Raw genomic sequence first — 26,309 nt, forward strand, 5'->3', positions numbered from 1 at the left:
CAGATTTTATCGTTAAACGACCAAAATTTTTAAACCTGGCCGATCGATTTTGGGGACGATAATGTCGGCTCGTTTAGTGGGCCGACGATCGTTCGTACACCACCAACTATACGATAACTTAACGATAGCATCGGATCGTTCGGGAATCGGTCGTTTGTAAGTAAAAAATCGGTCCGTGTATGGCCACCTTAACTGTAGCAAACACACCAGTTTTACCAGTGCAGGGCAACAGTGTATTATATTTTTATTACTTAAAAGCTCTTTCATTTTTTAGTGTTACTGTCCCTTTAAGCCCCGTCCCCAACATCTTCAGCATGAATGGAAGCAGGCTCCTTCAAAAAATGTCCCTGCATCTAGTGGAAAGCCTTCAAAAACAGAGTAATTGGTTAACATATGGAGATTCCCATTGTTATGGAGATTCCCATTGTTTAACTACACAATAGTGTTACCGTTATGCAAATTACACAAACCTTTGCACCATATGCCAGTCAAAATCAAACAATCTGCTAGTTTGAGGAGGTTGCCAAATGAGTGGATCTTTCCCCGATATGCCCACCTTCTTTTGACTTTATGGTTGATTTGTTGGAAATGTTTGCATGTTTTTTTGTTTTTTTTTACTAGTTACAATTATTTAGAATTCATATGTACCCAGGTATTAGCCTCATAGAGTCTGCTTTTAGTAAAGTACAATCAAGGTCTACCGCCATATGGTATTGTTAGAATGAACTGCAATTAAATTACAAAAGATAAAAAAAAAAATCAACTGATTTAACAAGTATGAATATCTGGAAACCTACAAGACAAATGAATTACTGTATGAACCAATTTTGGAGCCTTAATGCACAAACAAATTAAAATAAGAATACATTTATTTTCAATCCTAGATGCTATATTAGATTTTAAGATACAAAATGGAAGTGGACATTTGTTTAAACACGATATAATTAACTAAGATTTGGGGAGAACAAAAAAATAAGAACTAAAAAAATAAATAAATAAATAAGGGACTTGCTTCTGAAGAGATGCATATAGCTTCCCAATTCAACATGTCATTACAGCACTACTGTATTTAGTAAAAGATCTAGCATGATCTTATTGCCTTTTCCCATATGTTAATTTTATTTGTCAGCGTGTGTTAAGCTGGCCACACAAATTAATTTTATGAGGCTCTAAAGCAACAATATCAACTAGTGATAATGAGTCCAATGATCAAATTCATTCTCGAATAAAGGAGGAAGGTATAGATCACCAAACAGCCACCCTTAACTACTGCCCACTGTAACACTGATATCGTTAAGTGTTCAGAATCTGATTGGTGAGACTAGAAGTTACAGTGCATATCGACAAGTCAAAACTTCAGCGTTATCTTCTGATAAAGGCAAGAAGATGGAGTGCTGGCAAGTAGGATTTCCCATGACGAATCCTATAAAAAAAAAATTGTAGGTGGCCCATTTTCAGAGAGCCATGGTGTGCAGGTAGACCGTTTTATGGAAATCATATACCCTTTAAAAGCTTTTAACTTTAATAGCAGAAGTAGACTTAACCGGTAATAAACCATTTTAATAATTTTACAAGTAATTTGTACACACAAATAGATAGTATGTATATGCATTTAGTACAGAGACCCTCAGATGCATTGAAAACAAGCTCAAATACATTGAAAGCCTACAGCACATCAGCATACAATTGCATATGCTCTACAAGGATGGATGTATCAAGCAGTATACAATGTAATTCCATTTTGCTCCACATTTCTAGCAAATAGATGGTTCTTCTACTGCTTGCGCTCCTTCTGTCACAGCTTTCACACACTTGGCCATTGTTTGTGATGCTCTGGTTATTGGATCTGCAGAGAAGATTCCACATTAAAACTAAAATAAGATTTGATGGTTTTTGGCATTACTAGTAATTATACATGTTGCATGGTTGTGTGTTTATTTGAAAAAATTTCAGATAAAATTTTGTTAAAAGACTTTGCCAATCTTACACATAGGGTGGATCACCACCCGGAGCTGAGTTTTAAAATGAATGTGTCTTCCAGCTGCTCATAAAATAAATAGGTTAGTAGCCAGAGAATGCTGTGCAGGTATGGGATCCCTTTTGCGGAAACCCGTTATCCAGAAAGTTCCGAATTACAGAAAGGCCATCTCTCATAGACTCCATTATAAGCAAATAATTCTAATTTTTTTAAAAATGATTTCCTTTTACTCTGTAATTATAAAACAGAACCTTGTACTTGATCCCAACTAAGATATAATTAATCCTTATTGGAGGCAAAGAGTCCTATTGGGTTTATTTAATATTTAAATTATTTTTAGCAGACTTAAGTTATGAAGATCCAAATTACGGAAAGATTCCTTATCCGGAAAACCCCAGGTCCCGAGCATTCTGGATAACAGGTCCCATACCTGTACTGTCAGTGGGCACTTCTATTCCACGTGACTGAGTAAAGTTTCATAGGTTAGTGACCCTGTTTGTGGCTGTTAGGGATGCAAAATGAGAGTCCAAATGTAGCTTCAGGAGCTTGCTGACTATGCCTCCCCTAGAGACTGACACTGAAAGCGCGCAAATTGCAGGTAAAACTTACATTGTTTACACTGCAAATACTTCCCTCTACCAATTGAAATTTTATTCTTGAACAAACAAATGCATTTATTTTAAATTGCAATATTGGTGTGTAGGCAGCCATCTCACTGCATTGTGCCCGAGTCTGAGCTTTCAGATGGAGCCAGCGCTACACATTAGAACTGCATTCAGATAACCTATAGTTTCTCCTACTCCCATGTAACTGGAGGAGTCCCAAGCCGGACTTGGATTTCTTACTATCGAGTGCTACAGTATTTAGGGTTGGCACCTTTCCTGCTTGGACACTCTGGGCAGGGAGATGGGACGTGATGTCACAGGGCGGGGCTATGACACTGCGATCAGCCCATCGGGGCATCAATCTTGGAGAATGCTGCCCGGTTTTTCAAATTGGATTGGTGTTAGGAGAAAACTGCACCAGCCCAGGGTAGTTGCGAAGGAGTGTTTCTCTAAATTATGTGTTCTTTCTTCAGAATCCCGGGGCCCGCACATGTGCAGTAGAGTAAAAAAAAAAAAGCCCGCTTTTTTGTTAAAGTTCAGCTTTTCACTTTACTGCACATGCGCAAGCGGTGCAAAGACAGAGGAAGGAAGAGGATTGCTTGTTCACAGCTACCCTGGTTCTCCTTTTAGGAGAAAACCACACCAGCCTGGAGTAGCTGCTGTATAAGGTAAGCAACTACAATCACTTGGGGGTGCTTAACATTTTGGCACCCTACAGTAATTGTACCTTTCATTCTCCTTTAAAAGGTTATGCCACATGCGAGTTATTGATTTCTGATGTGCTCTAAGGTGAACTATGGAGATCAAAACACCTTTACTCACTGAGACACACTGTCTACAGGAGTTCTACATAGTTCTACATAGTTCTACATAGTTCACAAGCAATACCAGTCTAATGGCATAATGCGCCACTGGACTGTGCATTTCCAATTAAAGCAAAAGGAAGTAAATGCCTGCAAAAAAAGGGCATTTTTACCCCGAGAGATCTTTGGAAATTGAAAAAACTTGCTGTAACTCTTTTATAGTGAGGCATATTGAAATGGTTGAGTCACTTTTCTTTCTTTTACAAAGCAACAGTTCTGTTAAATAATGGTATAAATTCCAATGATCTGTATTAGGTACTACAGGAACTCCAATGTTAACATCACTACATGAGTTGGAGCTCTAAAAATAGTCATTGTAAGGATGAATGAGCTAGTTATAGTAAATGCCAAGGGAAAACTCCTAAAAGGTATAAAATATTGAACTTCGCTTTATTAGACAAGCTTTAAAAAGTAAAAGAATGTGGTATTCACAAACAGAGTGAGTTACTAACCTGTCATATAGAAATCCTTAATTGTTAGCTGAGGGGGAACCAAAGGATCTGCCAGAATCTGCTGGCTAACAAGCTAAAATAGGATTTTAAAAGAGAAATAATAATTAATTAGCTACATTTATATAATATTTCTGAAAAGGTGTAAAAGTGCTGGGCATAATACCTTTGCAAGCTCTGTTGCTTGCTTGAAATAATTTGCTCCTTCCACATCATCATACCGCACCAAGTTTGGAGACACTTCTTGTAACCTTTCCCTCACACCATCATGATCCTCGTATGGTAAAGTGACACCTGCCAACTACAAAGAATTGTTTTGGTTATTTTTCCCCATTTGTAAATTACTTGTTTTTGATACAACCAGCTCTGAAAACCATGTTATATACAAATATTCATGAAGATTTTATGGATAGTGAACATAGATACCTCAGATATGGCACGGATGATTCTCCAGTCCTCTCTTGCCATTCCTGGTGGTGTTACAGCTACAAAGGTCCTCTGAGCTCTGCCTTCTGTATTGACATATGTTGCAGACTTCTCTGTGTAAGCTGCACCTGGGAGAATAACATCTGCCATAGGTGCACCTGCATCTCCATGATGTCCTTAAAATTAAGAGAGAATTATTAACAAAAAAATACATTGTGACAAGTATTTCTGTTTTATATCTATCACAGATATAAAACATTCAGATTTTTATTATTTTGTTTTCTTATTTTTGATCAATAGACGTAGACAATTTTAATGTCAAAGTGAAAGCAGATCTCTTGCAAAGTGATTTAAATAATTACAATGCTAAAACACAAAATAACGGATTGCTTAGAGTCTGTGTGGATAGGGCTTTGGATCAGCATTGCACACGTGGACACTGCAATTGCACTGAATATCAGTGGAGGAAACAAACGATCTTTCCTGCGACCAATAGTCGCTGGAAAGGTCAGAATTGCTACGTGTATGGCCTCCTTAAGGCTCAGGTCTCTTGCAGGCACCATCAGGTTTTCCTCCAGGAATTCAATATATTTTTCTGCATTCATTCTATTCTATACCCTTGCAAGCTTTTCAGGGCCTGCTGTAGAGACACATCCCCATGGAATGAAGTTGCCACCACTTGGCAGGTGAAATGTCATGTAAGTTTTAATATTGGCTTTCTTTCTGCAACTTTGCCATGAAGCTGCGACTAATGAAGTACTTGGGCAACAGCTTTTTTAATACATAATCTCTCCAATCTAAGCCACTAAGACCTGTAAGTTGCAATAGGTCTCTTTCCTCCCTTACTAGTCATCTTACATGGTCATTCACTTTTGGTAGATGTTCTGGAGTCCGATAAGTGCATGCTGGTGCTGTTTCTACACCTGGTTTTTGAGATGTTCTGCCCTTGGCAACTTTATAGCTGTGCTCTTTCCATTTCTTTAAGATTGTTTTAACTGTACTCCAAAGGGACATTACTTGGCTTGGAAATTATCTTGGATCCATCCTCTGGCTTTTCAATCTCTTTTTCATGCAGTTGCTTCAAGTGTTCTTTGGTCTTCATGGTATAGGTCAGGACTGTCCAAAAGATTTTTAATGGTCCCCAGTCTGCTCAAAGGCTTCACAGTTGTTATGTAATACGTTGGACAGCACTGGTGTAGGTTATGCCACAATACTGACTAACTACAAGCTGGACCTTCAAGATACAGGTGTATTTATACTAAAATTACTAGAAACCCATTGACTACACACAGGTGATCTCAATTTAACAAATTTTGTGACACTGAAAAAGAACTGGCTGTACCTGTGATTTAGGCTAATGCCACACGAGGCGTAGAGCGGATATTTTCGGCAAGCGTAAAAGCGCGTGCTGAAAATTCCGCCCTACGCCTCCTACATGTCCTCGTGTGGCATTAGCCTAAGGTGCATCATATTAGAAGGGGTGTATACTTACTTCATCATATGCAATTTACATCTTTTTGCATGAGTATTTTGTGCTGATCAGAGAAAAAAGTGGAAAGGAGACTAGTGAAAAACATTACACATATCTATATGCATGCTGGCATGATGACTTTACCTTGATAGATGATAAAACAATCTTTAGGCAAATCTTGGCGTGTAATGCAGCCAGCATCTGCACCAAGTAAAAATAGAACCTTAGGAGGATTTTTCCTTATGGCATCCACTCCAGGTTTGTAACCAAGGTCAAGGGCAGCAACCTGACTTGCAACTCTGCACAGACACAAAAATCAAGGGTTTGAGTAACAAGATAGAAAAACTTTGGGTTTTTCTAGCAATATGTAACCATCTAAAAGGATCTCATTACTATATTCTCATAGACAGAGCCAACTGATCCTCTCTTCTGTTACAATACCAATCTGAATGGAGGTGCCTTCTTGCACTGCAACCGTCTACAATCAAATTACTAATTCAAAAGAGAGAACAGAGTGGTTCTCAGATACAGCTTCATTTTTTTTTGCAGATTCCTTGCTTGTCCCCCCTAGCTATAAATAGTGTGACCTCCACATCAAGAGATGTTGTAATTTAAAAGCTGGACACAGTAGAGATACGCGTGTCATTTTCTTTCGGGGTGCCTTAACTGGGGCCTGCTAGCTGCAACTACCAACATTTACTGCTAGAGTCCTGAATATTAAGAGCTGGCAGACTGCAGCTAGTTCACACAGGAACTGGTGGAATCTGCTATTTACAGGTGGGATTTACTGTTAACCTGTTTAAAAGCAAAAAACCCCAGTATGGAAATCGCAAAATGTAAATAGTATATTTATTGGATAAAAATATAACATAGTAGCGATTAATATGGAGGCAATAGTTTGAGAATGTGTGGATTACATATAATGTTTGGCATCTCTTCACAAGACCCTTAAAACTGGATCTGCTTGCATTATGTGAACAGACCCTTTCACTTCTCATAGGTAAGATGAATGAAGGATGTTAAGATTAGCCACAGACAGACCTATTCTAATATAATACATTTCTACCCAAAGGTCATATTGTAAAAAAGCTCTGAAAAGCTCTGTTAAAACAGAATCCTCACCTGTGAAGAATATTCAGGACCTTCCAATCCTCAGTAACGCCACTACTACTCCTGGCATTTTGTGCAATCGTAGACACAGCTGCATGGATTGCTGTACCATCTTTACGTTGTAAGGCACTGCTGCCAACCACCACAATGGGTTTCTTAGCTTGGAAGAGTTTCTGAAGAAAAACAAAAATCTTAACACCCTTTACTCTATTTATGCTTTGTAACTCTCTATTGACTGTAAATCAAAGGTATAATAAGTGCAGTCTTCCTGTATTAGTTACCCTGGTAATAGCAGGCAAATGTATAGACTTAACTTTTTAAGATAAATATTTTCATATATATTTATATATAAAAAAATCACAAAGTAAGAGTTCCAGACCTTGCTGAAAGGGTGTTTTCCCGATGCTATTTCCTTAAGTATCTGAGGCGACTCTCCCAAATGATCATAGGTATAGGTCAGGTCAACAGAACTACCTATCAAAGCAACCTGCAGGTCATTGTGAAGCCAGCTGCAAGCAAACGGCAAAAAGATTTATTTAAGTTTCCTGCTAAGTTAATTACATGGAAAATGTACCGAGACACAAATGCAGATAAGTTGTGTTTGCTGTGGTGCAATCAATGAAAAACATTGGATCAATACTTTTTAAGCTTAAAGTCTTCTGCTATAAGTCTAGGGGGCATATGGAGCAGGATCAGCTGCTTTCCTCAACCTGTGTTTTGTACACAGGCAAAGGAAAGTGGATCCGATGTCATGAGCTACTTCCTGTAGCTCTACTAACAGGCATAATGTCAGCCTATGTGAAGCTACAATGAGCGGATATTGTTGTGAAAATGCATACTTTCATGTTTCTAAACTGATAGCCCTGTGTGGAGCTACACAAAATGGATATGTTGTGCCCATTACTGCCACTTTTCTCTACCTTGTACAAAATGCAGGCAGAGGAGAGTAGATGATTCGCTCTGTGTTCCCCAGGCCTAAGTCTCTGGAATTTTTTCCTTAATTTACTTTTGGAAAAAAATGTATTTCACTGGCATAGACAACAAACATTAATGAATTTACCTTTTCCGAATCCTAGCATTAAAGAGGGGAGCTTCATAGCGAGGGTTAGTACCAACCAGCAGCAGGACATCAGCTTCCTCAATGCCAGATATTCTTGAATTTAGTAGATAGTTTGAACGGAGATCAGTACTTCATTATAAAGCATTGCCATTCAAAAAGAAATTGAAGGGAGGTTATTAGAAAACAGTTTTAAAATAATTAAAAAAAAATGTAACTAATGGATACTGGAAATTAAACAGGTGCTAAGAATAGGACTTTCTATAACATACTACTGCTTTAAGTGGCAATAAATAACATTTTTGTAAAATCTTCCAAAAATCAGTAACAAATCTGCACTTTACAGAGTAATGCAAAAACTGACTAAAGGAGGTCACAGAGGAACCGCAGGTATGTTGAGGAGTAGCGAGACCAAACAGATTAAAGGCATTATTAAAGGGACATGTGAAGACCTCAGGAAGTGTTGAGCATATAGAGGGCAACAAGGGTACAGGCAATAAGAAAAAGAAAAGTAGAAGATTTGGGAATTTTGCACAGTTGTCAGCCATAAGGTAACTATAGGTAGGTGAGAAAGGAGTTAGGTGACACTGGGATGAGAACTGCTGTGAGTTTGGCAAATAGTCTTCTAGTGGTGGAGCAGTGAGGTAATGGAGATACCAGGCATTTCAACAGGGACCTACAGTGGGATAAATAGCGAGATCAGGTTTGGGGGGGGTCCCCAAACTTTTTTACCCGTGAGCCACATATAAATGTAAACATAATTCAGAAACACCACAAGCATGAAAAATGTGCCCAGGAGTGCCAAATAAGGGCAGTGATTTGTTATTTGGTAGCCCCTATGTGGACTCACAGCCTACAATAGGTTTTGTTTGTCAGAGGCAAGTTTTGGTTGCATAAAAACCAGGTGCACTAAGCCAGAAATTAAGCACCTTCATGGAGGCCACTGGGAGCAACATCCCGGGGGTTGGCAAGCAACATGTTACTCCCGAGCTGCTGGGTGGAAACCACTGGTTTAGGAAATGGGTGGATTACATCTACTTTTGTGGGTCTGGATCAGGAAAGTCCTTATTATTTAGCTAAATCAGATCTGAAATTTTAATGTCTGTCACATTAAAGGCATTTTTAAAAATTTGGCCAAATCGAAAAATTCAGAACATGATTTGGGTTTCTATAATCTTAATTCTGGGTTATAAGACTTGGGAACTATTGGCAATGTCCATTCATATTCATACGTACATACCCAGCACCAGATGTAGGGAAGACTTCCTCTGTGCATAAGGTATCAGAATTCAGCCTGTTCAGCAAATCTTTAAGAGCTACAAGGGCTTCAGCATCCACGAGACCACCTGCAATAGCAGCTACATCTTTACCCTGTACTCCTTGGAGCTGCAAAACAAGCAGAGCAAATGGTGCAACTACACTTAAATGATTTTAATACAAGATACTTGAGAAACAAATGGTTGTGTTGCATTACCACTCCAGCCACCCGAGCAAGTACATCTTCCCAGCTTGTATGAACGAGATGGCCTTTTTCATCCCTGATCATTGGTTGAGTCAGTCTTTGGCGTTTTAAACCGTCATAAGCAAACCTGTCAAATTCAGAAATGTATACAGAAAGATCTTCTTTAAATGGTCAGCTCTACTGGGCAGTACTGCTGTTCCTTTCTTTTCAGTTGGTATTTTACAACTAGGGTAGCAAACATGCAACATTATATAGATTGACTCCTCTTCTAGGATACTGAAGTTAAATCTGCAGTACTCAAGACTCAATATTAGCAAACTTAAAAGGGGAGTATGGATTTGGAGTATATATATAGATTTGTACACAGAAATGTGATCAAATTGTTCCTGATACAGATAACTCAATATTTTAATATATCTTACCTAGTTTTATCAGAAATCCATTCCTCATTAATATCCTCGTGCATTTTTGGCAAGATTCTCATTACTTCTCCACCTCTCGTGCTTACCACAATGTTGCTACCCAGTGCATCCAGAACATCAATGCTTTCTGTCTTTCTGTGAATTATAGGAATAAAGAGGAAAACAACTAATTAAATGTAATATAAAATTGCATCCTAAAGCCTACAGGCTTTAAGCTTTCAAAATGTACCAAATAAAAACAAACACACATGCTCTAGGAATTCCTAACATTTCATGAATCCTGTATAGCTCATCTATTTGACTTGTTTTCATATTATAAAGTAACCATGTAAAGATGAACCAGTGTGTTTATGTAACCAAAATGATAACTGCAAAGACAATATTGTCTAACTGCCGAAGACAATATTTATTGTAGGGCTGTTAATAACCTAGGATAATCACCCAATAACTTTGATAACATGTAATTCTAATTAACTTTCCAATATACAGTAAGTACATTTTTTAGTTGATATGTATCTGTAAATGTAACGGCTACTGAATCAGTATCTGTCCCACAGCTGACAGCAACCTCCACAAACAAAAAAATATATCCAAGGTATGTACCTTGTTTCCCAAGGGCGGGCTGTAAATGCATATGGTTTGGATGTTAAAGCTCCCACTGGACACAGGTCAATGACGTTTCCAGAGAGTTCAGACATAAACATTTTCTCGACATAAGTGCCAACTTGCATATCATTTCCTCTACCAGTAGTTCCCAGATCATCAACTCCTGCAACCTCACTGGCAAATCTGTCAAGTTCACAAAGCACATGTTAAAAGTAAAGAATGTCATAGAGAAGATTAACAGATAACTGTCAATGGACAAAAATGTTGTGTTTCTCTCCGTGTAATAAACTCGTTTCTGAAACTGTAACTCAGACTTGTAATCTGACCAGATCTATCAAAAATAAAAAAACAATACACTAACATTTATTATTACTGCAAAAAACAATTCCAATACCTAATGCAGCGGGTACACTGTATGCAACGAGTCATAATAGTCTTGACTAGAGGGCCAATGTTTTTATCCTCCACTGCACGTTTTCCATCCAAGAACCGGCTTCTGTCACTGCCAAACATCATGGACTGATCCTAAAGTAGAAACAAATTAAAAGTTAACACAGTGTTTTTAAATGCAAAGACGAGTTACAAAACCAAAATATTTCAATTCTGAAAAAAAGAGAAAGCTTTATGCTGCAAGTCTGTGATTTGACCATAGATAAGTAAGGGAGTGCATTACACTGTGAGCCTTAAGGTGGCCATACACGCACCGATATTATATTATTATATCGCAGGAAGCTGCTGAAATCGGTCGGCTCGCCGATCGGCCAAGTTAGAAAATTTTGATCGGGCGCCATAGAAGGCGCCTGACCAAAATTCTCCCTTCAGAGCTGAATCGGCAGAAGGAGGTAGAAATCCTATTGTTTCTACCTCCTTACCTGCCGATTCAGCCCTGAATGGTGTGTGGCGGATCTGACGATGTTTCGTGCGACCGACGGTCGTACGAAACATCGTGAGATTGCCACGTGTATGGCCAGCTTTAGTGGGTGCACAGGGACAATTCTATCATGGTTCCATTTTAATCTGTAAAATCAGGTATGTGCCCACCTGAATGAACTAATTTCAAACTTCATTTCCCTTTAAACTCATGTTGAACAAGGGGGTATGCTGCCCCTTGAAATACAGACCCTGTTCAAATTTCAATAGGTTGCTGCCAGAGAAATAAGTGTTTTGCGACTGCTATATATTCACCAAACAATACTATGAATTTGCAAAGCCCCTATCAGAGAAACCATTTTCATGATTTAAAATGTTTATTTTCAAAGTTACAGACCAGGATCAGCCCTGCTGACAGTCTCTCCTCTCTGCTTTTAATAGGGAATTTTCCAGAAGAAGATGAATTCACAGTGCACTGGTTCTGTGCATGCCTCCCCTCTCCAGCTTCATTTACATACCATTGCTACAATTGGCTGGCAAGATTCAGCCAATCTGATCAATGAAAAGGAGATTTATGTACTTACGGTTAAATCCTTTTCTCTCCAGTCGTAAGGGGGACACAGGGACCATGGGGTAAAGGGCCCCTCCCATCAGGAGGCAGGACACTGAAGTACAGAGTTGTGGACCCTCCGCCTCCTCTCCCCTTTATCCCCTCTCAACCCGGAAGGGATTCAGTTTGTAACAAGAATTAACTCATAACCGAACTACGACTCTCAACAGACTGAGGATATCTAGAACAAGAGTTCAGGGGGGGAAGCCCTGTGTCCCCCTTACGACTGGAGAGAAAAGGATTTAACCGTAAGTACATAAATCTCCTTTTCTCCCACGTCTAGGGGGACACAGGGACCGTGGGGACGTACCAAAGCCACCCCACAGTAGGGAGGGCAGAACTCTGACCATTTAGGAAATTACTGCCTGGAGTACCTTCCTTCCGAAGGTAGCTTCCGCCGACAGGTATGTGTTGAATTGATAGAACTTTGTAAAAGTGTGGAGAGAGGACCAAGTGGCCGCTCTGCAAACTTGTTCAGCCGATGCGAAGTTCCTGTGTGCCCATGAAGTTCCCAGAGCTCTGGTAGAGTGTGCTCTGATCTTGATTGGTGGCACCTTCTTCTTCGCCAGGTAAGATCTTCTTATTGTCTCACTTATCCAGCGTGCAATGGTGGTTTTCGTGGCTGGAAGACCTTTTTTCTAGCTCCCAACGGAATCACAAATAGGGAGTCTGTCTTCCTAAAGGTTCGAGCGCGAGAAGTGTAAGTCTTAAGTGCTCTGACCACGTCCAGTTGATGCAGCCTGGTCTCCTTGTCATTCTTAGGTTTATTGCAGAATGAGGGTAGCACGATCTCCGTATTTATATGGATGTTAGATACCACCTTGGGCAGGAAGCCGGGTGTTGTTCTAAGTACTGCCCTATCCTCGTGGAAAACTAGGAAAGGTTCTGAGCAGGATAGTGCCCCCAGTTCTGACACTCTTCTGGCTGAAGATATTGCGACTAGAAAAACGGTCTTCCATGTGAGTGTCTCTATCCCCACCTCCGACAGAGATTCGAAGGGACTGTCGAGGAGGGCGTTTAAAACCAGGTTTAGGTCCCATGGAGGTATGGGGTGTCTGAACATGGGAGAGATGCGAGCAACACCCTGAAGAAACGTGCGAACGTCCTCTGAGAGGGCTATGCGTTCCTGGAAGAGGATGGACAAGGCCGAGATCTGAGTCTTTAGGGAACCCAGTTTGAGACCCTTTTGAAGTCCTATTTGGAGGAATTGTAGAATCTGAGGTATTCTTAATTCCGTGAAGGAGAGCTCTTCGTCCTCGCACCATCGTCGATAGCACTCCCACACCCTGTGGTAGATCTTTGACGTCACCGGTTTTCGGGCTTTGATCATGGTCATGATTACCTCCTCTGAAAATCCCTTCTGTCTCAACACTGACGCCTCAAGAGCCATCTCGTTAAGGTGAAGAGCTGAGGTTTGTGATGAAAAACCGGGCCCTGGGCCAGAAGCTGTGGAAACACTGGGAGAGATATTGGAGGTTCTAATGAGAGTTCTAGACTTGAGTACCAGGATCTCCTGGGCCACCGTGGTGCAACGAGAATCACTGTGACCGGTTCCCTGGCTATCTTCCGTAATAAGCGAGGTAGCATTGGGAGAGGGGGAAACACGTATGCCAGTAGAAATCTCCACGGTAGGGTCATGGCGTCCACCCCTTCGCCCAGGGGGTCGCGGTACCTTGCATAGAATCTGGGGACTCTCCGATTGTGCCTGGAGGCCATGAGGTCTATTTCCGGCATCCCCCATTTCCGTGTCAGGCACAGGAATGCATCCTGGTGTAGTTGCCACTCTCCCGGGTCCAGATGGTGCCTGCTGAGAAAATCGGCCTCTACGTTGCTCACTCCGGGGATGTGAATTGCCGAAAGTAGAGTGGCGGTCCTTTCTGCCCACTCTAGGATGAAGGACACTTCCTGATTCGCCCTGTTGCTTCTTGTGCCACCCTGTCGATTTATATATGCCACTGCTGTGGCGTTGTCTGATTGGATTCGAACCGCTTTGTTTCTCAGAAGGCGTTCCCATGACTGGAGGGCTAGCAGTATGGCTCGTAGTTCCAATATGTTTATTGGTAGAAGTGCTTCCTCCTGTGTCCAAAGTCCCTGTGCGGCTTTTCCTTGAAAGGTTGCTCCCCATCCGGTGAGGCTGGCGTCTATGGTTACTATTAGCCACACTGGTTCCAGAAATGTCTTTCCTTGTGTTAGCCGTTCCGGTGTTAGCCACCAGCTGAGCGACCTCAGGGTGTCCTCTGGTAGTATTATTCTCTGATGAAGTGATGTCCTGTTCCAGAGTTTCAACACCGCCGTCTGAAGGGGCCGAACTGTAGACCCAGAAATATCATGTTCTGGCTGGGAGATAAGGACGACTTGTCCAAGTTGATGGACCATCCGAACATCTGGAGGCTCTGGACTGTCAGCTGTACATTGTGTTCGGCCAATGTCTTGGATCTCGCCTTGATTAGTAGGTCGTCCAAGTAAGGCATTATGAATACACCTCGGACACGAAGGAAGGCTGCCATGGATGCCATGATCTTCGTGAATATTCGGGGGGCCGAAGATAGACCGAAGGGTAGTGCGACAAATTGAAAGTGTTGATTCCGAAAGGCGAACCAGAGGTATTGTTGATGTGGTTGAAAAATTGGAACGTGTAAGTATGCGTCCCGAATGTCCAAAGAGGCCAGAAAGTCTCCTGGTTCCAGGGCTCGAATGATGGTGCGGACTGACTCCATTTTGAACTTGTGGTAGACTATGCATCTGTTCAGGAGCTTTAAGTCCAGAATAGGGCGAAAGGAGCCATCTTTCTTTGGGACTATAAACAGGTTCGAATAGAATCCCCGGAACCTCTGGTTTTGGGGTACCGGTACAATTACCCCGGTCTTGCGCAGCTTTTCTATTATGGAGAGAAAGGCTTGCTGTTTGGGTGTCTGATGTGGTACCCTGGACATGAAGAAATGTGCTGGAGGGATTTCGTGAAATTCCAGTCGATAGCCGGATGTGACGGTCTGAACTACCCATGCGTCTTCCACGTGTAATCTCCAGACATCCGCGAAGAACCGAAGACGTCCCCCTATGGAACCCGCTTCTGGAGTCTCCCGAGTGTAGTCAGGAGTGGGTGGTCTTATCGACTGGTGACTTGGATTGAGGCTTGCGGGACTGCCAGGGGGACTTTCCCTTGTTGGGGAAGCGTCCCTTGAATGATGACTGGCGAGTCGTGGTCGGATTGGTCTTGTTGTTGCGAAAGCCTTGACTGCGAAAGGAGTGACCCCTTCTTGGGTTGAAGGCTGATTTGGGTTTGGTTTGAGGCAGCAGGGTACTCTTGCCCCCCTTGGCTTGTGAAATAATCTTGTCGAGTTCCTCTCCGAATAATTTGGAACCCTGGAAAGGTATGGCAACCAGGGATTTTTTAGAACTCAAGTCAGCGGACCAAAGTTTCAGCCACAGGGCCCTGCGGGCTGCAACCGAGAGGGCAGATGCTCTGGCTAGGACCCTAGCTGCATCCAGGGAAGCGTCGGCTAGGAACTGGTTGGCTTCTTGAATGTAGGCCGCTAGCTGGATCATTTGTTCCCTGGATCCCCCCTCCTGAGCAGTCTGTAGGAGAGAGGTGGACCATGTCTCAACTGCGCGGCTCACCCAGGTGGATGCTAGGACAGGCCGTAGGGCTGATCCCACGGAAAGAAAATTTGCTTTGAGCAGGCCCTCCATCTTTTTGTCGGTAGGGTCCTTAAAGGCCGAGGCATCTGGTACTGGAAGGGCGGTAGCTTTGGAAAGGCGTGATACTGGAGCGTCAACCACTGGGGGGGTGCTCCATTTCTCGACGGCCTCCTTGGGAAAGGGATATTGCCGGTTAAAATGTTTTGAGGTCTGGAATTTTTTGTCTGGTGTCTTCCATTCCTCTGAGATCAAGGCCTGCATCTGATCATGAGCTGGAAAGACCGCAGAGGTCTTGTGTTGTCTCTTAAATAGTGACGCTGATTTCGTCTTGGTGGTCTCTTCCTCTTGAATCTGCAGGGTCTCTAGTACTGCTCTGATTAGGCTGTCTATATTGGGGGCTGCGCTGACGGCATTGTCCTCTTCGTCTGAGTTGGGCGTGGAGGAAGAGGAAAATATTTCTCCTTCGCTCGCCTCCTCTTCGTCAGATGAAGGGATAGATAGTGAGTCCCTGGTGGTTGGTGCTGGGCGACTGGGCATCCTCTTTCGCTTCTTGCTAGTGTTAGGTGAAGAAGCTAGTTTGGTTAGCATTTTGTCAATGGATGATGTCAGTTGCGGTATGCATTGCAAACTGGCCAGGGACTGTGACAGTGTGACTGCCCAGGCTGGGACATCAGAAGGGCCCTGAGGGTCAGCGGCCCTTGTGGGTGAGGGAACCCTGGGTGTCCCCTCTGAGGTTGCCCCGGAGCATGCAGCAGTGGTGTCAGATGATAGGGGCAGAGCTGGGCTGCAAGTTGAACAGAGCGGTTCAGTTTGGCCCTCTCTAAATTTGGTAAGGCATTTTGAGCAGGCAAAAAAGGACACCGCATGGTTAGGGTGTCTGCCCCCCCTAGAGAAAAGATCCCCCCTACCGTCAGTCATGCTGATTGCCTGGAGTGCTGAGGTGTGGAGAGAGAGAAGAGGGGTGTCCGCACTCCTTGTCCCCCAGGTGAGTCCCCTGAGTTGTTGGCTGCTTCTCCCTGTGCGCCCGACCGCGTTGTGGGGAGCGCGAGAGTGGCGCGAAGGAAGGGCGCGCACAGGTGACGTCACGCTGGCCGCGCCGCCGGCTGAGACGCGTCGCCGGCCTGAGGGCAGAGCGGAGCCGACGTGTGCGGTTGCACGGGGACACTGTGGGTAGGAGTGCGGGCACGGGCAGGCAGGTAGGGGGTTTCTAGGGGTTGTGTCGCTCACCTTACCTCTTGCTGGGGGAGCGCCGATGCGGAGCATTTGTCTCCCTTACCTGTGCCCTGACAGGGCACGGCTCGTTATTCCCGCGGGGGGGGGCTAGCTCTCAATGAACAGGCTAGGCTGACATGGCTTCGCCCCGGTTGTTAGTGCTAACCACTAACCGCAGATTCCTTTGATGGGCCTACCTAGAGGCCACTCCTAACCTCCTGAAGGCAGGACACTGAAAGAACTGAATCCCTTCCGGGTTGAGAGGGGATAAAGGGGAGAGGAGGAGGAGGGTCCACAACTCTGTTCTTCAGTGTCCTGCCTCCTGATGGGAGGGGTCCTTTACCCCACGGTCCCTGTGTCCCCCTAGACGTGGGAGAAATTCAAATAAAGGAGGAGAGGAAAGGCATGCATAGTAGCCAGGTTCAGTGTCAACTTCTTGTTTTAGCAGAATGCAAGTTGGTGTTGGTGATCCTTTCAAAGTGAGAACAGAGGAAAGTTTGCTAATCCTGGTCTGTAGCATCAAAACTAAACATTGTAAATAATAAAGATTAATTAAACATTTTTTTTCTGACAGGGGCTCTTCAAATTCAGACTACTGTCTGAAGATGAACATCCGCTTTAAACCCTACATATTTATGAAAATATATAACTAAAGAATGACAGAAGCATAAATGATTTATTTGGTTACCTGTAAATCACACTCGCCTCCTTGATCACAAATAGGGCAGTCCAGGGGATGGTTTGCAAGCAAGAATTCCATTACTCCTTCCCTATTAAAATAACAAAATACATATGAACCATAAGAATTTCAGAATTCAGTGCCAGGAAAGCTTTTGAAATTAAAAAAGACCATATTCCAGTCAGCAGTTTCAGTGGTCTTGTTCTTGTAATTTTGCCATTTCAAATGAACAATTTTTAATTTTTGAATTTTAATCTGGTGTGGAGTTTTTTTTTTTACACAATGAACAATGACATACTGTAAGGGGTCCATTCATGAAAGCATGAATTTTGGATGGTTAAAAGCATGACTGGAAAAAATTCAGAGCAACCACGATAATTCTGATATGCGAAAATTCTTTTCTTGGCCGCAAGTAAGTCTAAAAGCATTCTTTTTAAGTACTTACTGCATATCTAAATTCCCAGATCCCTGCTTGCTTCTCTGAGATATGGTGCTGGCAGCCTACAGCAGTGTGAAGACTACAGTGACATCACTGAAATCTCTCTCCCCTTCCTGTAGGCTGCCAGCGGCAGCCTTCCTATTCTCTGAGCCTGTCTCCTGTTCTAAGCTACACATGTCCGCCAGCCAATCAGAAGCGGATCTGCCAGAGGGGGGGGGGAAGGGGGGAGGGAACGAAACACATGTGCAGTATGAAGCAAGGAGGGAAAGGAAGGGAGAATACCTTTTTAGAGATGGCTGCTTGTTCTAGAAAATGTAAAGTAAGTGTGACTGAGTAAATATTTGATTAGGTGAGCCAAAAGTGTGGCGTTTTTACTAAACAATAGGAGGACTATTGGGCAGTATGCTTTTTAAATTTTGACTTGCATTCTCCTTTAAGGTCTTGAATGGTGCCGAGGGACTAGCAAATTGCTTATGTGGTTCCGTTATTCAAAAAGGGATCCCGTTCTCAGCCTGAAAACTATTGGGCTGTTACTCTGACATCAGTAGTAGGAAAGCTTCTGGAAGGAGTAATAAGGGACAGGTTACTTATATACATTGCTAATCACAATACTATAAGTTTGTGCCAGCGTGGTTTTATGCCTAACAGATCTTGCCAGATATGAATGTGAGTTATACACTAAATTGTAGTTTGTTGTCGAGAAGGATCTAAAGATTTGTGTAGATAACAAGTTGTCTAATTCCAGGCAATGTCATTCAGTGGCTACTAAAGCAAATAAAGTGCCGTCTTGCATAAACTAGGTCTCTGGTGAGGCCTCACCTTGAGTATGCAGTGCAGTTTTGGGCTCCAGTTCTTAAGAAGGATATTAATGAGCTGGAGAGAGTGCAGAGACGTGCAACTAAATTGGTAAAGGGGATGGAAGATTTAAACTATGACTGTCAAGTTTGTGGTTGTTTTCTCTGGAAAAAAAAGGTGCTTGCGAGGGGACATGATTATTCTTTAAAAGAACTTTAGAGGGAGTTATAGACAGATAAGGGATGTTCTTTTTTAACCAAAGGATCTGCACACTAGAGACCACCCCTTTATATTAGAGGAACTAACTTTCATTTGAAGCAGTGTAGGTGGTTTTTCATTGTGAGGGCAGTGAGGTTGTGGAATGCCCTTCCTAGTGATGTTGTAATGGCAGATTCTGTTAATGCCTTTAAGAGGGGCCTGGATGATTTCTTGAATCATAATATCCAAGGCTATTTTGATACTAAAATCTACAATTAGTATTGGTGTTGGTATATATACTGGTAGTTATGCCCGTGAGTGTATAGATAAGTCAGTACAGGTTTGTGTGTGTGCTAGGTTCAATTGGAAGAATTAAACTTTATGGACTCTGGTCTTTTTCAAACCAATGTAACACCTTAGAGAGCTGTAAAGAAGGAAGTAGTGTTCTCGCTATTATGTTAGACATCTGTTCACTCCAGACTTTATAGATTACATTTTTGGCTAACTAACTTCATTGAAAACATTTTTTATTTTTCAATTTCCTGTCACACAGGGAGGATTTTCGGCCTGCAGATAAAAAGCTTATTCAAATTTGAATTGTAAACTAAGATATCTATCTGGTGGGTAAGGAAACAGTAGTCTGAAAAAGCAGAGAGTCATAAGCAGCAGGACTGGAGGCACCAAGTAGAGATGTTGAGCAGCAATATGAGATGTCACCTACCTTGCCTTTCTGGTTTTTTCAGAGTTAGTCAATATATTCCAGCCTTTCATCACTGGCATAGCACAGGCAGCTACAGGCTGTAAATTAAAGGAAATAAAAAAATATTAGAAGACAAAACAAAGCAAAAAAAAAAAAAAGTTTAAACACCAATGCTTCTTTTATTAACAAATATAACCTTAATATAAAACAATACATATTTAAACTCCCTACCCTAATATTTTTTTATAGAACTTATTACAAGACAAGACTTTTTCTTATGGTAAATGTGTATGCAGTGGTCGTGAATCAGCAAAATAATGCACCTACAGGTACCACCGTTATGACAACACAGAATTATAGCGAATTAAATAAAAATATGCAATATTACTAGAGCCTTCAAATTTGAATTAAAGGACAAGGAAAGCCTTTTAACCAACTTTGTAGTATGTTAGAGAGGAGCCCTTCCTGTCCCAGAACGTTAGTTTATTTCTCAGAAATAAAGGTATATTTAGTCTGAGTTCCCCTCTTCAAAATCTATTTTCTCCTTCTTTGTTGCAGATGCCATTTTGCAGAAAGTGCCATTACTAAGATGAGTGTTTTGATTGATTTGCACATGCGGATTTAAGGACTAAAGGTGGCCATACACGAGCAGATCCGCTCGCTTGGCGATGTCGCCAAGCGAGCGGATCTTCCCCCGATATCCCCACCTACGGGTGGGCGATATCAGGGACCATTTAGGTAAAAAAAATAATAATCCGATCGTTTGGCCCTGGGGCCCGTGTATGGCCACCTTTAGGAACTCACTCCCCCCCCTTAGGAATGTGGATTTGAGCCAATCAGCAGAAAGCCGACTCAGATTTATCAAAACACAAGTTCGAATCCCGAATGGGAAAAATTCGCATTGGAAACGAAAATTTCTGAAGATCGCAAATATCACGAAAATGCTTACGAAAAAATTGTATTAGTCACGATATCGTATTGGGGATCCGAAAATCATGAAATTTTCATACCGAATGATCATAAAACGTGGCAAAACCGATCCGATTTTTTTGTGCTAAAAATATGAAAAAGTCGCGCAAGCGTCGAAAAAGTCACACAAAGTACGAAAAAGTCGCAGAAAATACGATTGGACCGATCGAACGAATGCTCGGAGCGTTCGTGGATAAGTAAGTGTGCCCCTTAGTCTAACTAACTGAGCAAGTTCACTTGGTCTGGATGTCTGTGCAGGAGTGAGGCATTATGGGAATTTTCTTTACACAGCTCAGCGTTTTTTCTTCCTGTTTGGCTTCTGATCATCTGAACAGGTGAAATTTAGTGAGACTTAAGGGCACTATTGAGACAACTGAAGGTATGCCTGCAGCTTGAGATTAACTCTTTATTAGCTTTTCCTTCTCCTTTAAAGTCTACATATTTTTTTTTATTTTTTTTTTTTTAAAGTAAAGCACTGCCAGAGCTAAACGCTATCAAAATTAGTGATTTCATTAGCACTGCTGATCTTACTGCAGGTAAGCTTATCTACTGAATCCTAATGTTAAACAGACTTTCCTTGCCTTTTAAGTCTTGACATGAATTAAGATAGCCATACGTAGTAAAGTTTGCTCGTTTCAGCAAGGTCTCCAAACAAGCAAATCTTACCGTGGATATGCCCACCTTGGGTGGCGATATGGCTCTAATGCAATTATTTGGCCCTAGGGGGGAGCATTACAGTGAAGGGGATATGAGAAATTGGAGCGATGACCATATCAGCTCATTGACGCAACAGAAAAATCAAGCCTGTCTGATCGGCATTTGCCAAATGTTGCACAGATATCAGTCAGGAAAGCCTGTTGGAGGCTCCATACAGGAGCAGATAAGCTGCCAAATTGACCTGAAGGACCCAAATCGCCAGCTTCAAACTGCCCGTGTATGGCTACCTTAAGGGAGACCTGAGCTACACAGAAGCAAACTTACCTTGGGAGCTTTCTCTATTTCAACAAGACACATGCGACAATTTCCAGCAACTGATAAACGGTCATGGTAACAAAAGCGAGGAATTTGCACACCAACTTTTTCACAGGCCTGAACAGGAAAGAATATAACATGGCAATACCTTTTTGTGAAATGTGGCCAGCATAGTCAAGGCTAACAGTAGTTGATGTGACGTAACAAGCAACTTAATATACAGATTTTAAATTAAGTAAAACTATAGCTAATATACATGTTACATCAGCAGATGGAAAACAGATTCTTTCACATTATTCAGGCTATTTGACCAACGGAATTTAGCCATCCCATTCGACAGCCAAATTGTACAGCATCTGTCAATTTGTTCTATGGGTTGATCAGATAATATTAAAGCTGGACCATACATACCCAATTTTCATGGAAGATGAGATTCAGTGTAGATTAATTAGTTATAACGGCTTTAAAAACAAATTACACACAACTTATACCCTGAATGGGACCTTAAATTAATTGAATTATTGTAGATAAAAGACATGCAAGCAATGAAAACTTGTTAAAAATAAAGCATGAAAAATATTGTATGTTTTAAAAGGGTTGTGCGCAAGGCTTAAAGGCACAGTAACACCAAAAAAAATTTACATTTTTTTAAAGTAGTTAAAATATAATTTACTGTTGCCCTGCGCTGGTAAAAGTTGTGTTTATATAATCAAAGTTGCTGTGTAGCCATGGGGGCAGCCATTCAAGCTGGAAAAACGAGAACAGGCACAGGTTACATAGCAGATAAGAGCTGCTCAGCTTATCTGTTATCTGCTTTTTTCGGTTACAAAATCAGTCGCGGCAAGCAATTGTGAAGATTTTCCTGCCACAGGGTAGAGTATATGTTGCTGCAACAAAACACGTGCCCACAACTTTTTAAAAAGTCGCCGCATGTGTCTTCACCCTGACAGAAGAACCCTTTTCTAGCCTTCTTCTAATTCAACTAGATAATTAAAAATAAAGTTCAGTATAAATTATTGGAAGTATTTTAGGATTTAAGTGGAATCTTCAAGAAGTGTAGTAAAATGTTACAGCCACAGATAAAAAAAAAAAACAAAACAAAAAAAAAAAAAAAACCTACTTGTAGCACAGTAGTGCCTGGTTCAACCATCACTGGTTTTCCATCAACAAACACCTCAACCAAATTGCTGGCAGCAGTTGCAGTTGTCCGTACTGAGAGAAAAAAAAAATATTTTTTTTTTTAGAAAAGTTTACAATAGGAAAACTAAAGTTTGGTGTGATAAGGCCTTATAAGTACAAGCAAGTGATAAATAACTAAGAAAGGGGCATACATCAAAAAAGCTGAAACTGTAAATGGTCACAGAACACAAAAATAGAAAACTTACCATTATTCTTAGAGTTTTGGGTGGCACTTGCCAGTACCCTGCGAACTACAGGCCTCAGCATTTTGCTACAAATCAAAAGAAAAGGTTAGCCTGGCACATTTTGAGGCTGTCTGAAGATTAGAAAATGCAATAATTCAACACATAATATTTGCGAAAAAGTATGCATTTTTAACTTATTAAATAGGAGAAGCCACCAAATGCATTATTTTTTCTTTCATAGAATAAAAGGTTAAATAACCAATTCAATCCTTAATAAATGCTTGTGGTAGTTCCTGAACCAGATTGCTTAACCTTTTTATTGTGAGAACATCTTATAAAAATAGCATTTGTATAACAAACAGATTGTCCTTGAATGTAAGTAAGGGCCAAAAGCTGTGCACGGAATAGTTTAGACCCCTGACAAATGTTACCACCCCAGCCTGTAAAAACGATGCCTGATACCATGGTTATTAATGGGGGGGGGGGGGGGGGGGGGGGGTAGAATATAGAATCCTCTGTGAATGCATTGCTAGTTAAAATGTTCTATTATTCTATTATTCAGACTCTTTGAGTTATGTTATAAAGGGTGCAATTAGTTTATTATAGGTCTAATCACCTATCTTAAAGGAGAAGTATACTCCCGGGCTCAAAAAGCACCCATAACTATCACTATCTAGACCCCCCTCACCTCTCCCTTATTGTATTGTTTTTAAGTTTAATGACTGTCCCTATCTCTTATAGCTAGCTAATAATCCAGAGGAGCGCAGCCCCCTACCTGTCCGACATTTTCTTACTGACTAAAGACACTTCTGGTCTCACCGCCGTCACCTAACCTGCTTGTGCACGTGCAGTTGAAGCGGATTTCCTACCTCCAACTGCGCATGCACAAGCAGGTTTATATCGGCAGAGCGACCAGAAGTGTCTTCAGTTGGAAATAAGATGTCGGCGATGTATGTGGCTGCGCTTCTCTGCATTTTTAGTTAGCGGTTAGAGATAGGGACAGACATTAAACAATAAGGAAGAAGTGAGGGGGGTCTAGGCAGTGATAGTTATGGGTGCTTTTTGTGCCTGGGGGTATAGTCCTCCTTTAAGCAATACGGAGGCATGTACAGGTCAAACATCTTATTGACTGCTACAGGTTACTGCTAGTAATGTGTGGGTTGACAGCCTCTCCAAAACTAGATTTTTATGGTGTACTTTTTATTTCTAAATGACACTGCGTAAATTGGTACATTGAAAAGGAATCTACGATTTAAAATGTTATTCTTAAACAATAAATAATATTTGGTGTATTTTTTTAAGTTTCAATATTGACGTGTAGGCAGTCATTTCAGAGCATTGTGCTAGATCCTGTGCTTTTAGAAAGTGCCAGCACTTCAGAATGCAACTGCTTTTAGATTAGCGATTTTTTTCTCCTACTCAGGACTTCAGTTTTAAACTATTAAGTGCTACGCTCATATCTACCAGGTGTCAGGGAGCTGTTATCTTGTTACCTTCCCATTATTTTGCTTTTATGCTGCTGTAAGGGATAGGTATGGGGTGACCACTCCAACTTGCACTGCCACTATAAAGAGTGACTGAAGTCTATCAGAGAACAAGTCACATGGTTGTGGGCACCTGGGAAACTAAGAAGATGTCTAGCCCACATCATATTTAAATTAAATATGAAAAAAAAATATATGTTTGCTCTTTTGAAAACTGGGTTTCAATACAGGATTTTGTTGTATGAGAGCTATATTTACAGATACACCTGTCACCCTGAAATTGTTTCCCCCACCAGTGGTGCAGGCTAATGGAGCCTGCACTCCAGTTGGGGGAAACAATAGTTTAAAAAAAAATAATAATAAATAGCCCCCACCAGCACTAGGCTGCCTGCACCAGTAGGAAGCTTTTGGTGTGGGTGGCTATGTTGGGGCACATGCAAAAGGATGAGCGAGAGCAACATCTCGCTCATTATGCACAGGTATGTGACATAAATTGCAATTCGCAATTAATGTCAGATGATAATGAGCATGTGAGGAGACTGGCTTTTTATGCACGCTATAGAACAGTGATCCCAACCAGTGGTTCATAAGAAACATGTTGCTCCCAGGGTCCTCAAAGTAAGAGCTTATTTTTGCATTTCTGGCTTGGAGGTAGGTTTTGGTTGCATAAAACCCAGTGTAAAGCCAAACAGAGCCTTCTATAGGCTGCCAATCCATATAGGGTGCAACCAAACAGCCAATTATAGCTCTTGTTTGCACCCCCAGGAACTTTTTCCATACTTGTGTTGCTCCCCAACACTTTTTCCATTTGAATGTGACTCATGGGTATAAAAGGTTGGGGATGCCTGCTATAGAACATGACAGCCTTCACCAAAAGCTCTCTCCCAGTGTGTGTGGGCTAGTGCGGCTGACACACACCAAAAAATTGTTTTTCCCAAACAGAATGCTGGCTCTATTAGCTTGCAACTGTCCTTGGGGAAACATTTTTCAGGGTGACAGGGTGCCCTTCAAGGTATGGTGTTCCAAATTCCAGACAGATCCCTTATCGGGAAAACCCCAGGTTCCAAGCATTCTGGATAACAGGTCCCATACCTGTATTATACTTTATCCCACCCCACAAAAAAAAAAAAAAAAAAATCTGCCATAGCCATTGAGCCACAAGCCAGGTCATAAAAACTAATTTTAATCAATATTACAATATTCCCTATTTGCTGAGTAACGACTTAACCAGCGCAACCAATTGCATGTGTAATTTTCGCGCAATGTGCAATAACTAAGAGGTTAGAGGATGTGCAAGGAGAGAAGCGCATTACTGAATCCCAGCAGAGCTCTGAGTAAAGACGCGCACCCATGCACAGACTATGGAACGCTGTAGCCCGCGGGTTTGCTAGTATAGGAAGGGATGGAGTCTGGAAATCTTTAGCGAATAATAGAAGAGTCCAAGTCCTACCGAACTAAACTACATCTGTCAAGGGCACAAGAGTGACCTACTACCTTGCTAGACACACAGCCAACACCATTACACCGTAACGCAGGGTTACCGCATCGGTTATGCAAAACATTACAAAGAATTGCCATTTCCAAACCACTCACCCCACCGACTCCCCTAAACAGCTCTGGGAATATTTGGCCTTCTAGACCAGAACAGCCCTGGCCGGCACCCTTGACCAATATGGCGGATTTAAGCAACCTCCGGAACAAGCCACGGAAGATGGTAAGAATTATACGTAACTGAGAAAGCTTCGGTAACTTCCGCACAGGCAAAGACTAGAGATCGACAAAGTCCGGCAAAAATGACGAACGAGACTCGGAGAAACTTCGTTTCCGAAATGTTGCGAACGCAACATCGTTAGTCTTCGGCACAGGCAGTTTCCGGATCGACTTAACATCGGCTATCTCCGTGATAAGCGGCAACACATGCAATCCCAA

General features: G+C 41.8%; 1 protein-coding gene across 1 annotated transcript; it reads right to left on the minus strand.

Moving 5' to 3' along the window:
* Window positions 1–1,138: 1,138 nt before the first annotated feature.
* ndufs1 (NADH:ubiquinone oxidoreductase core subunit S1) lies at window positions 1,139–26,120 on the minus strand. The gene is made up of 19 exons (XM_002936386.5): window positions 25,974–26,120; window positions 22,918–22,982; window positions 22,653–22,744; window positions 21,542–21,649; window positions 19,613–19,689; window positions 17,469–17,550; window positions 10,844–10,974; window positions 10,447–10,632; window positions 9,844–9,978; window positions 9,434–9,548; window positions 9,200–9,345; window positions 7,963–8,091; window positions 7,282–7,411; window positions 6,915–7,075; window positions 5,937–6,091; window positions 4,322–4,497; window positions 4,062–4,196; window positions 3,899–3,971; window positions 1,139–1,846 (listed from the first exon to the last, which is right to left on the minus strand). The coding sequence occupies exons 2-19, from the start codon at window positions 22,976–22,978 to the stop codon at window positions 1,755–1,757; spliced, it is 2,184 nt and encodes a 727-aa protein (XP_002936432.3). The 5' UTR covers window positions 22,979–22,982; window positions 25,974–26,120; the 3' UTR covers window positions 1,139–1,754.
* Between the last annotated feature and the right edge of the window lie 189 nt (window positions 26,121–26,309).

Source organism: Xenopus tropicalis, chromosome 9, assembly GCF_000004195.4.
Source record: "Xenopus tropicalis strain Nigerian chromosome 9, UCB_Xtro_10.0, whole genome shotgun sequence".
Classification (NCBI taxonomy): Eukaryota; Metazoa; Chordata; class Amphibia; order Anura; family Pipidae; genus Xenopus; species Xenopus tropicalis.